General features: G+C 43.3%; 1 protein-coding gene across 1 annotated transcript in view; it reads left to right on the top strand.

Moving 5' to 3' along the window:
* The window catches only part of LOC126190912 (visual pigment-like receptor peropsin), a 173,063-nt gene that overhangs the window by 37,731 nt on the left and 116,441 nt on the right, over positions 1–18,891 (top strand). The window contains exon 3 of the mRNA XM_049931542.1: positions 16,104–16,231. Within this exon, the coding sequence (XP_049787499.1) occupies positions 16,104–16,231 (128 nt within the window). The remainder of the gene's footprint in view (positions 1–16,103; positions 16,232–18,891) is intronic.

Genomic DNA, 18,891 nt, shown 5'->3' with positions numbered 1-18,891 from the left:
TATTGTGTTCGAGTATAATGACTTTTCTGGAGACTAGAAATCTACTCTGTAGCAATTAGCATGGGTTTCGAAAAAGACGATCATGTGAAACCCAGCTCGCGCTATTCGTCCACGTGACTCAGAGGGCCATAGACACGGGTTCACAGGTAGATGCCGTGTTTCTTGACTTCCGCAAGGCGTTCGATACAGTTCCCCACAGTCGTTTAATGAACAAAGTAAGAGCATATGGACTATCAGACCAATTGTGTGATTGGATTGAGGAGTTCCTAGATAACAGGACGCAGCATGTCATTCTCAATGGAGAGAAGTCTTCCGAAGTAAGAGTGATTTCAGGTGTGCCGCAGGGGAGTGTCATAGGACCGTTGCTATTCACAATATACATAAATGACCTGGTGGATGACATCGGAAGTTCACTGAGGCTTTTTGCAGACGATGCTGTGGTGTATCGAGAGGTTGTAACAATGGAAAATTGTACTGAAATGCAGGAGTATCTGCAGCGAATTGACGCATGGTGCAGGGAATGGCAATTGAATCTCAATGTAGACAAGTGTAATGTGCTGCGAATACACAGAAAGATAGATCCTTTATCATTTAGCTACAAAATAGCAGGTCAGCAACTGGAAGCAGTTAATACCATAAATTATCTGGGAGTACGCATTAGGAGTGATTTAAAATGGAATGATCATATAATGTTGATCGTCGGTAAAGCAGATGCCAGACTGAGATTCATTGGAAGAATCCTAAGGAAATGCAATCCGAAAACAAACGAAGTAGGTTACAGTACGCTTGTTCGCCCACTGCTTGAATACTGCTCAGCAGTGTGGGATCCGTACCAGATAGGGTTGATAGAAGATATAGAGAAGATCCAACGGAGAGCAGCACGCTTCGTTACAGGATCATTTAGTAATCGCAAAAGCGTTACGGAGATGATAGATAAACTCCAGTGGAAGACTCTGCAGGAGAGACGCTCAGTAGCTCGGTACGGGCTTTTGTCAAAGTTTCGAGAACATACCTTCACCGAAGAGTCAAGCAGTATATTGCTCCCTCCTACGTATATCTCGCGAAGAGACCATGAGGATAAAATCAGAGAGATTAGAGCCCACACAGAGGCATACCGACAATCCTTCTTTCCACTAACAATACGAGACTGGAATAGAAGGGAGAACCGATAGAGGTACTCAAGGTAGCCTCCGCCACACACCGTCAGGTGGCTTGCGGAGTATGGATGTAGATGTAGATGTAGACATCCTCATCCTGCCGTGGAAGGCCAGTGCAATCTTTCAAAACTCAGATGAAAAAGTATGCTGCAAACTCTTCATCCGACATTGCCTTAGATTGGTTTCTCCCCTCGTATGGATTCACGCCGTTCGGCGAGAAGAGCCTGGTGGAGCTACTCCACAGGCGCCAGCCGAAGACGCTGCTACCCCTTTTGCGTCCTCCACCTGGACATCAACCCGTCCAGTTGCCATGCCTCTTTCGGCTAGGTGTGGCTGTCTGGGGCCCTAAATGGGTTACACCTGTCCCCGCCCGTTGCCGGAGCGGCGTCTCTGCAATATGCCTCTGTTCAAGGCACCATGTTCAGCTTCGCCTTCGCATGGACAGCTGATGTCACACCAATGCCTCCAAACCCATCCACATCTGGCGTCAGATCACCTGTTGCTACCAGTTCTCCACTCCCATGTGGGTGAGGCATCTGTCCTTGGTGGCCAAAGCAGCAGAACCTCTATTGCTTCTGACATCATCATCAGGGATTCTGTCACCCATTCCTGAAAAACTTCTAATACCAGTATCATCAGCACCACGAGTACCATCACCAGAGCCAATACCCGATGTCGACATGGAAATGGCCTCAGCTTTGCAATTGCAAGTCTTGCCGTATGGTTTGACACAGGAAGGCGGGTGCAGTACGTGTCTGCTCCCAAAGCACTACAGACCATACGCTCCCGTTGCAGCACGCCACCTTAGCCAGAGCTCAGTGAACAATATGGACGTCTCAAGAATCGCCTCAGAGAGGAGGGATGCAGTGACGCGTGCAGGTACTTTCAAAAGGCCACACACGTAGCAGTGTTATGTCGACCACAGAGGGCACCTCAGACGTGCGTGTGTTTGTGTGTGTGTGTGAGAGAGAGAAAGAGAGAGAAATCATCGTCAAAGCCTGCCACAGGCCCAGTGTATTTAAGCTAGCCTCAACCTCAGAGCTCTATGTGCATTTCTAGAGCTATTGTGTACATAATTGGTTCCTGCTGAATGTTACTTAAATACTGTGTTCAGGTTGTTAACGCTTCTGTGGAATAAAGTTGTGTTTAATCTAATGGTTGTGTTGCACGTATACCTAATTACAACAGTTTGTTTACTCACATGTTGCCACCTTAACGAAGTATATGCTAAAAACTAACATGTTGTGTCTGAGAGAGAGAGAGAGAGAGAGAGAGAGAGAGAGAGAGAGAGAGAGTACATGTATGACGTGTGTGTGTGTGGGGGGGGGGGTTGTTAGATGTGTCAGTGTTTATGCAGAGCGACTTGTAGAAAGTTGAATATGAATGTAATAACTGTCGGAGAGTGGGTGAATGTTTCAGTGATCAGCTAATTTGAGTTTTGGTTTAAATTTTTGTGGAGGGGTTCATGCACGAGTTAGTGGCAAGTACTTGGGCAGTATATTATGGAATGTGAGTCTATTATTTTATCTATCAATGCAAATGGTGCGTTGTATGTTATGCGTAACTGATCATTCAACAGGTGGTGTTTTTTGTATGTGGTAGTTTTCTTACAGGGTTAGGAGGTGGTTTTATTGTTGATTCTAATTATTTTCATGTCTTCTTCTCTAGAAGCTGGTTTGTGATTGTGTTCCCTTAGCATTTCTGCAAAAACGGATTGCTTTATCCCATACTTTCATGCTCTCATATGTTTTCTGAGTCAGACATCAAACGATCTGCCTGTTTGTCGTATGTACCTGCTATTACAATTGTTACACTGTGGTTGATATATACCTCTTTCTGGTATACGTCTATGTCTTTTCTCGGCTTTGGGATGTATTTTTGGATAGTATTGACTGTTGTGGATGCTATGTTTATGCCCTGTCTTCAGAAAATGTTGATGATTTTATGTGTGAGCTTGTGTTTGAATGTCACTGTGTACTCTGTTGAATGGTCAAGTACACATGACAAACAACGCACTGTTTACATTAATAGACAACATGATGGAGTAACACTCCAACAGAGGATTATTATCATAATGACACCACGCAACCCTTTTCCACTCACTCGTCCATGAACCCCTCCATAAAACATTTAAACAAAAGCTCAAATCAGCTCAACACCAAAATTTTCAATCAATCTGTGACAACTATTACATTTATGTTCAGCTTTCTAGAATTCACCGTGAATGACCACCGACACATGCACACCCCACCCGCAACACACACATAAAGCAAACAGCATATACTTCATTAGATTGGCAACAGGTACGTAAACAAACCAAACTGAAAGAGCAGGCAGAAAACTTTTCGATAAAACATTTAAACTAGTGACAGAAGATTAATAATGCAATGCAGCAGTTAGCTCTAAGAACATGAAAATTCTGAAAAAAACGTTAGTAAAATGAAAATGTGCTTATGTTGCATAAGTGTTGTTATAGTGCGACCTCATTGAGCATGTGAGAGGAAACGCAGATGCAGCGAAAATCTCGAATAACTGTAAGTGGGCCTACAGTAATCAGTTATTTATGTAAAAAACAAGGCGTAAACTCTTTTATAATTTACGAATATCGATATCAAAACAAACTGTGTCATTCCAGATTCCATAAAGAAAGATGAAACGCGTCCGGAACAAATAAAATAAAATGCTACATGAAAGAGGCGATTTTTATCTACAAGATGAATATTTCTGTGCTTGCTGCGGATGACGGCAAACTTGTCTTTCCTTTCTTCAACGATTCTGTCATCATCAAGATCTCAGAAAGTGTATGAAAGCCATCACGTGCGCTTAGATGCGTCTTTCTCTCATATGACAGAGCTCATTCTTCATACCCACATCGCAGTCCAAGTATGTCAAAATGCCCTTTGTAGCGTCGGGCTGAATAGGAGCTGATGTTCAGTAGTCTCCGGTCGTCCCTCCGAAGCGTCTGTTTGGTACGCTCATTCATTAGTGCAACGTTGGCATCGCTCTACATACTATCGAACCACGTGACTGGATAGGTAAGTAGTCGAAATTATCGTAATATTTCATTCCAGATGTCGGCAACGATTCTGTGTTCCTGGGGCACAAATTCGTTGTCATGATACTTCGGCGAGAAATCGAACCATGTGACTGAATAGGTAAGTAGTCGAAATTATCGTAATATTTCATTCCAGATGTCGGCAACGATTATGTGTTCTTGGGGCACAAATTCGTTGTCATGATACTTCGGCGAAAAATTGGCTTTTGACTTAATATGTCTGTGCGTGTGTGGGAGGGGGGGGGGATGGGCGGGAGAGCCATTCCAGGGGCAAGGACGTCGCCATTCTACTATTTTTGCTTATTGTTAGTTACCAGGTGAACTACTAAAGTTTCATCGCTCATCACAATAGAGCCCAGAGAACTGTCTTTTCGTTGCGTCCCAGCGAGAGCTAAGCACTTGCCAAGATTTGGATCTCACGCGATCACCTTGAACTCACGTTTCGTGCAGGACTGCGCCACGTTGAGCAGAAGCAGAAGTGTTTCTCTAACATGAAAAATGATTTGGGTGACCAGATGCAACTGTTTAAAAAGACGACAAACAGCTTCAAAAAGGAAGCAAAGGAAGAAGAAAGAGGACACATCAAACGAGTCAACTGCAGATGAGGATACCACCCGTCAGCTTTGGACAAGTCACGTGACTGCCGGGAATTACCGGTAAAACTAGTAGTTAATTGTTACTGATGGTCACGTGGTGGTTAACTGAGCAATATAAAAAAAATTAAAAACATTGATTGTGGTGACATTGTGGCGTCAATTGTTTTGCTATGTCAACAACACGGAATTGTTTACAAAGCGAGAAACGTAAGACCATTCACCTCCCTTCATTCGACGCACCGCTACCAACATCTACAACTCAAGCAGCAGCTGACGACATGTAAACTGCACTTTAACCTACTGAATACAAATAAATTGAATGACTATGAAACAATGAAATAAAACCATGACAGTTAATCTGTCGAGTTATTTCTTACCTTTATTGGCCACTGAGACGTACGTTCCAGCTCCACATATCTTACATTCCGTTTCAAATTCATTTCTCCCTTTCTTAAAGCCGGATATTTGCAGGAAAGGACATCAGAAATTGTACACTTTTGTTTAGGCATAGCCAAATATTTTACGTAACTCACTCGGTTAAAAATTACACTCACAAATCACACGTGCACTACAGGAAGCCAAGCCACTACAAAGTAAGGATACGAAACGAAAATTTTAAATAATCGATATTTGCATTCGCTTATAGGTAGATCAACCATAACATCGACGATCCTGGTGCCACCTACTAACACCGCCTTCGTGCGAGTTTATCACGAAGGCTATGCCAATAGTTAAAGTATTTAAGAAAAGAGCAATAGAACGGGACGAATTGTAAATTTAACTGTATTACGCTCAACTTTGCGAAAAAGCCGGACACTGTAAAAATCCGCCCGGACCGCGGACAAAGAGCTAAAAAGGACAGGTCCGGATTAATCCGGACGTCTGGTCACCCTAAAAGTGATATTTCTATCGTGTTTTCTAAAACTGAATAATTTCTGGATAATCCTGGTTTGAAAATGACCGTAACACACAGAAATGTCGTAAAAAATGCGGCATGTAATTGACACTTGGTACAAAAGACTAAGGCTGTCTTTGAATAAAGAAGTTCATTATGTAAGAGGCACTACTCTCGATAGTAGTATGACGTAGTAAATCGTACCCTTACGCAACGCTGGTTCTCTGACACTTTCGGATCTGAAAGCGACTTTTTTTTCAGAAGAGGCACTGTCTTGCTGTTGTATTCAACAATGCCCCAGCGCTGAAAGTCACGCGCCAGAATGCAAGGAGAGGCCTGTTGTACTGGTTTGCCGTGGAACGGTCGCGTGCAACTGTCTCCAACCAAAAATTATTTGAACGGTTTGATAATGTGATGGAATGTGAGTCTGGAAGTTCTTCGTCCATTAGTAGGGCAATAGTGAATAATCATTCTCTTTATTCGCGGAGGATGCACGTAATTGCACACGAAATTAATGCCGAAAACAGCATCGACATTGCTGGACAGCAGCAACCGTTGGCGGAATATATAAATTATTGTTTCAACAGTTATAAAGATTACCGTGAACAGTTATAGAATGATAGATTAATTTGTATGAGCAACACAACAATGGCAAGCTTCAATGTCAAAGTGGACATGAATTTCATGGTTAAAATGAGCATAGTTGAGTCTGGGCATTGTTAGGAAAAGTGTTACATACGAACTTGAAAAAATTGTTTGTGCTGAAATCCTTTGACAGCAACATTCTTCACTTAAATTTGAGGAACAATAATATTTGTCAAGTAAAGAGACACGTTTCATGTTTTAGGCAACTCAGTCACATTTACGTTAATTTATCAATGTTATTGGTTGTTAGCTCCGTGGCTGTGAATTGTGTTATTTTAAGAAATATAGCAACCAGATTCTTTTATTTTTATTTATGCCAATAAGCATTTTAGGCTTTCATCCATCTTCATTCGACACAATACATATTTAATCTTCAGTTACTACACCGCTAAAAACATAGACTTCAATTTACATGCTAAAGCTACCGTGTGAAAAAGAACAATTTGTCTAACTACTACACTTACGATATATTGTTTGTTGTATGTACTTACTTTCTATTCTGTCTGTTGTTGCTCCAATTTTTCTTATTTACATTAATCATGGCACAAACATTTTTTCTTGTGTATTGCACAAAAACAGCGCAGTAACTACCATGTTGCCGCTGACGTATTTATTTAGGTCGGAAAATTATGTCTATGGTGAGAGTTACATTTTGCTTAGGTGTTCAGAAACTAGTGTTAATTCAGTATGGTGTGGACATTAAACATTTTTAATGTAAGCTGCTTTATGATTAAAGAAGCCTGTTCTGTCTGTTAACCAGTCCTTAACCAAGTCCGATCGTCACGAACTAAACCACTGCAAGGAAGCACAAGACCAAGATGAAGGCAGGTCACACGTATACTAATCAGAAATTTGATTATAAACGAGAAGCAGCCACTTCTGCCCTAATGATGTCGGTGATTCGTCGTGTCATTGATGTACGAGGAATTTAAACTGTTAGATATCCATCCTGACCCATAATAGCCCAACTGCCATAGACAACTAACAGAGATTGATTGCTGCTGGGTTCAAAGTGTGTATAACGCGATCGATGGCGTTTACCTGCGAATTGACATAACTCGCAGTGCGCACTTGACACAGTGGAACCAAAAATATCAGCTCGTGCATCATCTCTGAGCTGGAACGTCACATGCGTCAGGCGCTTGCGATGCAAATACAAACATACAGATAGAAGAGCTTCTGTAGAAAAGTACAAAATGAAGTGCAGTTCGCAGGATTTCGTATTGGCAGTACCGCTGTCAACAGACTCTTGAGAGACTATGGCAACTATCCGATTCGTCAATACATTTTGTATGTAAGTTTGCGTAATCGTTACATTGAGAGAATGCACAATCTATCTCAGCTTAGAAGCTATCCGACACCGATTTGTACCACATTGGTGCACAAGTTTGTAGCGTTTTTTCCATAACTTTAATAAACACGACAGTTACACATATCAGAGACTTAAGTCATCAATAATACACTCCTGGAAATTGAAATAAGAACACCGTGAATTCATTGTCCCAGGAAGGGGAAACTTTATTGACACATTCCTGGGGTCAGATACATCACATGATCACACTGACAGAACCACAGGCACATAGACACAGGCAACAGAGCATGCACAATGTCGGCACTAGTACAGTGTATATCCACCTTTCGCAGCAATGCAGGCTGCTATTCTCCCATGGAGACGATCGTAGAGATGCTGGATGTAGTCCTGTGGAACGGCTTGCCATGCCATTTCCACCTGGCGCCTCAGTTGGACCAGCGTTCGTGCTGGACGTGCAGACCGCGTGAGACGACGCTTCATCTAGTCCCAAACATGCTCAATGGGGGACAGATCCGGAGATCTTGCTGGCCAGGGTAGTTGACTTACACCTTCTAGAGCACGTTGAGTGGCACGGGATACATGCAGACGTGCATTGTCCTGTTGGAACAGCAAGTTCCCTTGCCGGTCTAGGAATGGTACAACGATGGGTTCGATGACGGTTTGGATGTACCGTGCACTATTCAGTGTCCCCTCGACGATCACCAGTGGTGTACGGCCAGTGTAGGAGATCGCTCCCCACACCATGATGCCGGGTGTTGGCCCTGTGTGCCTCGGTCGTATGCAGTCCTGATTGTGGCGCTCACCTGCACGGCGCCAAACACGCATACGACCATCATTGGCACCAAGGCAGAAGCGACTCTCATCGCTGAAGACGACACGTCTCCATTCGTCCCTCCATTCACGCCTGTCGCGACACCACTGGAGGCGGGCTGCACGATGTTGGGGCGTGAGCGGAAGACGGCCTAACGGTGTGCGGGACCGTAGCCCAGCTTCATGGAGACGGCTGCGAATGGTCTTCGCCGATACCCCAGGAGCAACAGTGTCCCTAATTTGCTGGGAAGTGGCGGTGCGGTCCCCTACGGCACTGCGTAGGATCCTACGGTCTTGGCGTGCATCCGTGCGTCGCTGCGGTCCGGTCCCAGGTCGACGGGCACGTGCACCTTCCGCCGACCACTGGCGACTACATCGATGTACTGTGGAGACCTCACGCCCCACGTGTTGAGCAATTCGGCGGTACGTCCACCCGGCCTCCCGCATGCCCACTATACGCCCTCGCTCAAAGTCCGCCAACTGCACATACGGTTCACGTCCACGCTGTCGCGGCATGCTACCAGTGTTAAAGACTGCGATGGAGCTCCGTATGCCACGGCAAACTGGCTGACACTGACGGCGGCGGTGCACAAATGCTGCGCAGCTAGCGCCATTCGACGGCCAACACCGCGGTTCCTGGTGTGTCCGCTGTGCCGTGCGTGTGATCATTGCTTGTACAGCCCTCTCGCAGTGTCCGGAGCAAGTATGGTGGGTCTGACACACCGGTGTCAATGTGTTCTTTTTTCCATTTCCAGGAGTGTATATTGTCCTTCACTATTTACAACAGTCTGCCAACACTCGTTAATTTTTCAATTCCGCAACTATGGAAATCACGTACTTTTGAGCCGAAGAATACGTCGACCATTTTTGCAGCGCATTTTCATCCGGAAAGGAAGGTCCTCTATTCGATAGAGAGCAGAAAGGTTGAAAATCTGAGGGTGCATGATCAGGTGAATATGGTGCGTGCGGAGTGACTCCCGAACCGATCTCCTGTATACTGCTTTATGTCAGTCTAGTAGAACGCCGGCAGGCGTTGTCGTGGAGTAGCATCACTTCACGCTGTCTTCCTGGTCGTTGTTCTTGGACTCGTCTGCAACACATCTCAGTTGTTGACAATAAATGCCAGCAGTGATGGTTACACGTCCGAGAAGCAATTCGCAGTACACCACACCGTCGCTATTACACCAGATGTATGACATTATGTTTTGTGGATGAGCGCAGATCTCTTTACGCGGAGTTGTTGTTTTGTTTGGGCTCAGCCATTCCTTTCTTTTCTTTATGTTATCATAAAGACACGGTGAAATGATAATTAAATCAAGACCCTAAGCTGTCGACAGGTGTTGATATACATCAATGGGGAGAGTTGAAATTGTGTGCCCCGACCGAGACTCGAACCCGGTATCTCCTGCTTACATGGCAGACACTCTATCCATCTGAGCCACCGATGGCACATAGAATAGTGCGACTGCAAGGATTTATCCCTTGCATGCTCCCCGTGAGACCCACATTCCCAGCGTCAATGTCCACACACTACATTCGTAGTGCCCCTGGCCATTATACTCATTACTTGCTGCAGACAATCTTACTGAGTCCCGTACGAGTTCGGGCAATGCGTGTGCGTCTAGCACAGAAAAAGGTCAATGGCCGTTTAGCATTAAGTATGTGAAAATGTCCGAAAGAACAGATACCATCTTCATACAAAGACATGGTTTCTCATCACCAATAACAAGATAGCAAAGGTCGATTTGCTCACGAGTCAATTGATGACGGCTGATGGCCGCTGCTTTTTGTGATTTTTGCCTTAGATCATATGCTATTCATTACGCCTTCCCCATTGCATGCAAATATCGCACGATGGTGGTGTAACACCCCACTCGTTGCTTGTCCGCTTTTTGCGTGTGTTCGCCCCTGACAGACAACTTACAGAGAAATTGGGAGTGGAACCGTACGCAAAAATGGATAACGCTAGATTTAAATGTGGCCCTGTCACCCCTAATTAATCTGCGGTGGTTGCGTTGACGATAAATCACACCTGTTTTTACTTCCAAACATGAACGATCACGAACACTTAGGGTGTTCAATGACATCAAACACATACACAAAAATAAAATAAAGCAAAAGGGTGAATTCAGGATCAACTACTGAAAGTAAAGGCTCTACTGAATCACAATAATTTTATTATAAACTCCAGATCAATGTGTGAATAAAACACAATGAACAATTTACAAATCATCCTCCTGACTGGCATTGGCAGTGAACTGTGTTAAAATTGGTCCAAAATGCGATCTCTTATAACTTGGCTGAGCGGTTGGTTGGTTGTTTTGGGGAAGGAGATCGGTCATCGAGGTCATCGGTCCCATCGGGTTAAGGAAGGATGGGGAAGGAAGTCGGCCGTGCCCTTTCACAGGAACCATCCCGGCATTTGCCTGGAGCGATTTAGGGAAATCACGGGAAACCTAAATCAGGATGGCCGGACGCGGGATTGAGCCGTCGGCTGACCGGCTGACATCGACACAAAACGTAAAATAAGAAGAACCACTACACTCCAAAGTACCGTGAAACCTCTGTGGAAGCAGCGATTGCACGTGATCCAACTATTTAACGTTACTCCTAGCACAGGCCGAAAGGGGAGCGATCTCACCGTAATGTTCCTGTTGGAGCGGCGGTCTCCGGTGGCGACGGCGCGGTTGTGCGGTTGGCGTGTGGCGTTTCGGAAAGTACACTCCTACACTACTCGGACAACAGACCGCTGTGTCCATAAACTTCTCTATTTGCAACGATCTTCCCGGCAGCAAAGAGCTGGCGCGGCCTACGTCCACTCACAAGGGAACCTCCCCATCGCACCCCCCTCAGATTTAGTTCTAATCTGGCACAGTGGATAGGCCTTGAAAAACTGAACACAGATCAATCGAGGAAACAGGAAGAAGTTGTGTGGAACTATGAAAAAATAAGCAAAATATACAAACTGAGTAGTCCATGGGCAACATAAGCAACATCGCGGATGATGTAAGTAGCGGAGCGCCGTGGTCCCGTGGTTAGCGTGAGCAGCTGCGGAGCGAGAGGTCCTTGGTTCAAGTCTTCCCTCGAGCGAAAAGTTTAATTACTTTATTTTTGCAAAGTTATGATCTGTCCGTTCGTTCATTGACGTCTCTTTTCACTGTAATAGGTTTAGTGTCTGTGTGTTGCGACCGCACATCAAAACCGTGCGATTAGTAGACGAAAGGACGTGCCTCTCCAATGGGAACCGAAAACGCTTGATCCAGGAAAACACGTCTGATATATTCTATACGACACTGGTGACGGCATATGCGTCACATGACAGGAATATGTTGCCGACCCACCTAACTTGCACCCTTGGCGAATGGGTAAAAAGATTCTTCTACCTTGCCCGATTTAGGTTTTCTTGTGGATGTGATAATCACTCCCAAAAAAGTGATGAAAACATAAGAGTGTGTCACATAAACTGCAACAAATGAATGTAACAGTTTCACAGTCGCACAGTTTTCTCTGTGCCCTGTCAAAACACATGTTTTTAACGTTTTCAAATTTTTCCGTGTGTAGACCGTGAAATCCTGCATATGTCCAAGCAAATCTGAACATGTCCTGGAATTTTGGAGAGCGAAGTTGATCATGTGTGAGTGCCTGAACTCTGATAATCGTCTGAAAATAAAAAATTAAACTGTTCACTCGAGGGAAGACTTGAACCAAGGACCTCTCGTTCCGCAGCTGCTCACGCCAACCACGGGACCACGGCGTTCGTAAGCCCACTTTATCCTAAATGTTGCCTATCATGCGCATGGACTACTCAGTTTGTATATTTTGCTTATTTTTTCATAGTTCCACACAACTTCTTCCTGTTTTCTCGATTGACCTGTGTTCAGTTTTACAAGACCTATCCACTGTGCCCACTTATAACTAAATCTGAAGGGGGTGCAATGGGGAGGTTCCCTTGTCAGAACGAAAGACCAAGACGGGAGACGACTTGGCTAACGTCCTCTCAGTACGAGAGCCCAGAACGGAAGACCATTACCGAGAATCCAGCAAGATCGCTCTTCACCTTTGTTTTCTCCCCTCAACTTTTACCGAGCGAATCACATCACTAGAAGCTCTCAAAATACCCACTTTGCCAGTGAGGACCAATGTACGGCCTGGGAACACAACTCTTTTCCACCATTCTTTTATTTCTACATAATTTCACAAGTAAACTCCGCCCTCGCCAGCTGGGAAGAACCACAGCTGTGAGCAATAACACGTTTACTGGAAGTTTTCTCCCAAGAGACCACTCGAGATTTTCCCAGCAAGATTCCCCGTCGTAACGAACACAGATTCTTGCATTGAAAGTTTGTTACTCAGAACTCCTTGGCCTGCCACACATGAGTTACTCGAAGGCGTAAAATTAGTGGGACATGGGCGAGAGCACGCACAGGAAAGCCCGTCCAGCTATCCACTGCTCTGTTTTGGTAAACACTTGAACACCTGCAGCCGTGGATCCCTCAGAGGTTGGCGGTAGAGATGGGGGATCCGCTCCTGAACTGATTCATAGAGTTGAATCTTTGAAAGGAGTGAACAATCAGTGATTCAGGAAAAAAAAACGGTAGCTCCAAACGTTTCCCACGGCAGAGAGAGAGAGAGAGAGAGAGAGAGAGAGAGAGAGAGAGATGGAGCATATCAGCGGCGCCTCTGCTGGTCAGAGCACAGTGCATGCCACACAACACAGCCAGCGCCGGCCTCTGCCCTGCTTCTACCTTGGCTGCCTGCATTGTGCAGTGCCCCATTGGATTTTGTGTTTCACATATGCCGTGCCGTCTCTCTGCGTCCTCTGCCGCGTGCAGTGTCTGGCGCAGTTTAACTTAGCATCGCACTCTGTCGGCGATCGTTTCAGTCGCACGTACTGCCCTCTGGGCAGTTGATGCGAGCAACAGGACAGAGAGCCTCCTAGCGGAGAACATAAGAACTACTTGCAACAACCAACTCGCCCGCTCAACGCTCACCCCACCATTCTCGACTCTAGCCAGAGCGTTGAGCAAAGCAACTCAGGTGTCACTCTGGTCTCTGCGGTCTTAGCTCACGCAGTAATACAGCTCGCGGCTCGACCTGCTTGACTCAGCGCTTCTGCATCGGAGTTCGTCTCTACTGGATATTGTTCTTCGTAGTAATACCGCTATGTATATTACATTATTATGTTATGTATACATCATTTGTTTTTATTTTATTTTTATTTGTTTAAACTGATCAGATTAGGCTCCTGACGACTCCTCTTACTATAGGATTTTTATTATGGACACTCGAATTTACACTTTAATTACGAGCGAACTGATAAACGTATCGCAAAATGTGATACAACAATATTTTCCTTGTTTTATTCTGCGTAAGGCTATATGCAGCACTTTACTCTTACGGTCAACTTTATATTTTTTTTTTCTTATTCTGGTACGGATTTTGGATTTTAGGCGTCTTCGGAAGGAAACGTTCACATTAAAAATATATGGCTTGCAATGTATTTGTACGATGTTAATGAAATTTTAATACATTATAGCCAAATATATTGGTAATGTAAATCTCAAGTTACAACATTTTTTGATCACCCAAAAAACCACGATAGTGCAAAATAAATCAATAATCAAAAACTTTGTCATATCGTGGAAATTTCAATAAACAATACAAAATTCTTACTCATTATCTGTGTTACTTCAAAGTAGGATAAAATAAGATCAAAATACAGGTATAGTACTGGAATAAACCAAGTTTAAAGGGCAATGTGCCTTCCATTTATTTTCTATTGTGAATGAGTGGTGAGTCATGAAAAAGAGCTAGTTCATTTCAGGGAGTGAACAGTTCTGATCCGATCTCTGAAAAGAACAGTTTTGCCCATCTCTAGTTGGCGGCCGCTGTGGCCTCTCTAAACGGATTACAGAAATCCCCCAGTTCACCATTCATACCGTTAGGCTGTGGCCTTCGGTGGCTAGGCGGGGAGGTAGCCGAACTCTGTCTTGCGTACTGCCTTTCCGCAAAATCTGATAATTACAAAATCGCAGAATTCTTGCGTGCCAGTGCGTTTCCACATAGATTTCCTACACCGTTTCCTACACCGTAATTTAGAGTATTACTCCAACAAAACCTAAAGTGTCACATTAAACAGACTCATGTAAAGTGCAAGGCCGTTGCCACCTTACAAGTGATCACAATTCGTCATCGCTTGTGATACCGTTCCTCACAAGCGACTATTAATCAAATTGCGTGCTTGTGGAGTACCATCTCAGTTGTGTGACTGGATTCGTGATTTCCTCTCAGAGAAGTCACAGTTCTTAGTGACTGATGGTAAATCATCGAGTTGAACAGAAGTGATATCTGGGGTTCCACAAGGTAGTGTCACAGGCCCTCTGCTGTTCCTGATTTACATAAATGATCTAGATGATAATATGAGCAGCCCCCTTAGATTGTTTGCAGATGATGCTGTAATTTACCGTCTAGCAAAATCATCAGACAATCAGTTCCAGTTACAAAATGATCTAGACAGAATTTCTGTATGGTGCGAAAAGTGGCAATTGGCACTAAACAAAGAAAAGTGCGAGGTCATCTACATGAGTACTAAAAGAAATCCGATAAATTTTGGGTATACGATAAATCGCACAAATCTAAGGGCTGTCAATTCGACTAAATACCTAGGAATTACAGTTACGAGCAACTTAAATTGGGAAGACCACATAGATAATATTGTGGGGAAGGCGAAACAAAGACTGCGCTTTGTTGGCAGAACACTTAGAAGATGCGACAAACCCACTAAAGAGACAGCCTACTTTACACTTGTCCGTTCTCTGCTCGAATATTGCTGCTCGGTTTGGGATCCTTACCAGGTAGGATTATGGAGGACATCGAAAAAGTGCAAAGAACGGCAGCCCGTTTCGTGTTATCGCGCAATAGGGGTGAGAGTGTCATTTATATGATACGCAAGTTGGGGTGGCAGTCACTGAAACAAAAGCGGTCTTCTTTGCGGCGAGATCTACTTACGAAATTTCAGTCACCAACTTTCTCTTCCGAATGCGAAAATATTTTGTTGATACCCACCTACGTAGGGATAAATGATCATCATAATAAAATACGAGAAATCGGAGGTCGAACGGAAAGATTTAAGTGTTCCTTTTTCCCACGCTCCATTCGGGAGTGGAATGGTAGAGAAGTAGTTCGGTGAACCCTCTGCCAGGCACTTAAGTGTGAATTGCAGTGGATCCATGTAGATGTAGATGTAGATGTTGCCTGGTCTCGAGTACACTGACATGGATAATTGAGTACTCCAGAGAATAATGACACAGATGAAGATGTCTAGTTTACTAACGACGATTGTTTTTTTGTTTACATCAAAGTCTGGCAAAAATTATTATAACATTGTACGATTAAGCAAACTGATATGAAATAGAACTTACCATATACGTTTCAGTTACAAAACATAAAGTGCAGTATATTCTCATGGTGTGAGAGTGTAGTCGCAAAAATTATAATTTACCTTAGCGCTACTTGGATAAATGTCGAGTAACCTATAACACTTTTGCAATTTTTTTTATGAACCTAGAAATGTCCTCTTTTTTCTGAAAGATGTCATCTGGTGACCCAGCGTTAACAGTGAGTTGTCCGGCAGGTGGCTGTTCGGGCCGGGCTGCTGTCAGCTGTTCGGCTTCCTGAGGCAGTTCCTCCGGCTGTCGCAGTCGGCCGCGTTGGCGCTGCTGTCGGTTGAGAGGCTCCTCACCACCAGGGGCAAACTCGCAGGTATACTACCATACGCGTCCGCAAGGTGTGGGGAGGGAGGTGTCAAGAGGGGGTCTTACCCCTCCTGTGAAGTCGGCGGTTGATTTTTCAGTAACTTCAGAATTATTCTCACATATTAATAATATAAAGGAGCATCCACGTGATGCCTTTTTCCGTTCAACTTCGCGCATGCTCAACAATTTCCAACCTTGCAAGTATGCTTGCGCGTTTGTGCATGCGTAACTTCCTGGATATGGAGGCCATGCGTTAAGCGCATTGCTTCCCGCTTTTGGCGGAAATCTTTGCGCGCATTTTAGCAGACGACATGCAGCTGGGGTCCATGTGTGTTTGTTTAATTGTAAAGTGAGTTTAGGAAGAGATTTATGTTCAATAGTGTTTGTTGGCTCCAGAGAAAGCACTCTTGAATTTATAGATGATTACAGACAAAAATAAACTGTAGGAATGCAGCATCCAAAGGTATTTGAACGAAATTTGAGATGTGATGCCCTGAGAGTCAAATATTAGGCAAAAAGTCTCCGATCATATTACCGTAAAGAATAAGATACTGTAAGTTTCGAAGTAGGAAAGCAGAAAGGAGTAAGCCTGAAATTTATGAAAAGTTTATATGAAAATTGTGAAAGAATATTCATGCTACGACATCTCATAGCACAGCTACTGCGGAGCCAATCATCTATTTGTAGCTCCTCAACAAACTAATAGAAATAGAAATTAAGGATATTGATGATGCCAAATATACAAATTGAAAAACACAACCTCTGTTCTAGTGTTATTTGGCCGCTATGAAATTCCCAGTTTTGCCGAGTCCAAGGATGTTAATCTACATACAGTCTTTCACGATGAAAGTTGTGTGAATAACTTTTCTTATAAAATACGATGACGCACTGAAATTTAATTAAACTTCTCATAACTACTAAGAACCTCCATTAAGTATTTCATAGTTTCAAAATAATCACTGAAATGCAATTTCTTCATATGATGACATGGTTGGAGACCGTGGCTGTTATTTGAAGACAAATGTTGATGATGTTGAGACAGCAATCAGCCACAAATTTATTTTCAGTTCCCATATTGCTGAAGATAACCATTCAATGAGAAACTTTGAGAATAAGTTTAGAATTCTACATCTAGCAGAAAAAGAAGCCACTATGAATATATTAGAAGAAATGGAAATACACACACACACAAACAGCACCTCATACTATATTCTTAATGAACAAACGGAGTTAGCCAACAGCCCTTTCCTGAAAAAATTTCGAAAAATTATTATCCACTCTCCAAAGCAAATAATAATCCTACGCCTATCTGCAGATCAAGTAGCAAATTTATATGTTACTACAATTCTCATGATGTTAAATGTAAATAAATAATGTACTGTCTTACCTATACAGTACTAAAAAAAAGGAACAATTTTATAGTTAATGTAACAGTATTCGCTCTAAAACTCACAAAATCAGTGTCTCTCTGACTAGAGTAAAAGGCGTTTAAGTTGCATAAGTGAATATATGATCTTTTTTCCAAACATGGGACATTTTTATAATGTTACGATATATCATACCATCTTTAACAGTCATATGTTTGTAAGCTCTTTGTATGTATCAAAACATGTGTTGCATGTTAGAAATCTATTCTGTGAAAAATCTAAAATGTTCAGTGAGAAAAATTTACGTGTGCAATGATAAAAATGCAGTGGGAATGTAATCACATCTGTTGGACGAAAACAATGAAAACAAACACTCCAAACAGACATTTCACGTAAGTCACATCCAATGCAAGTCTGTAACGCAACCATCTGTGTAGCGTGCTTATAATTATGAATTATTTATATTTTACGACAATTAATCTGAAAAGAAACGCGCCACATGTTGTAATGAAAGCATGAAAACCATATGAAGATGAATCGTAATGATTCGAAACCGGTAACGGTACCTTTTGAATAAATTAACTGAAAAAAAAAATTGTGGCTGGTTGCTGCCTCAACACCATCAATCACTGAAATTCTTTGTTTGTAAATGCGAAATAAACAGCTCAAACTAGTATATAAGTCGCCGGTTACTAGCTAACGAAATGTTGTTTCCATCCTTATCACAGCAATTTCCCATACAGAAAATCTAAAATCTCGCTGTGACCTCCTGAAATTTGCAAAGGAAACGTTGTTGTCACTTCGTATTTCTCGTACCTGTGTTATTTAAATACTTCTTTACCTGCAGTCGCTTTTGCGTTTTCGTTTCCTCTCGGCTTTTCAGCACAATAAACGCAGCACAAGCTCCCGAGCAAAGAAGAGGATTCAGAGCAGGTGCGGACACGAGAACACCAATGTGTACAAGAGATCCGTCCACAAATTTTTGTGCGTGCCATTTAATTCCCATGCTTATGCGATTGCGCATGAGGAAAGAGGCATCATGTGGACATGCCTGAATATAGTATAATATCCGAAAAGGAATGCTTAAGGCCGGTTCACACTGCCCGTCACATTATGGCTCGTCAAGTCAATTTAAGTCATGTGATCTCAACTCTCAAAGCTGTTCTCAGCTATTTCTTTCACGGTAATTACGATCTCCGCACGATGATTTTCAACTGTTTTTACGCTTGAAGTGCACGTATACAACGCGGTACCTTAAATACGTGGCTGCTTGAGTCCACATTTTTACGAAAATGACATT

The sequence above is a fragment of the Schistocerca cancellata genome, chromosome 6 (assembly GCF_023864275.1).
Source record: "Schistocerca cancellata isolate TAMUIC-IGC-003103 chromosome 6, iqSchCanc2.1, whole genome shotgun sequence".
Taxonomy (NCBI): Eukaryota; Metazoa; Arthropoda; class Insecta; order Orthoptera; family Acrididae; genus Schistocerca; species Schistocerca cancellata.
The sequence above is the reverse complement of the archived record's forward strand: the minus strand, read 5'-3'. Positions and strand labels throughout refer to the sequence as shown.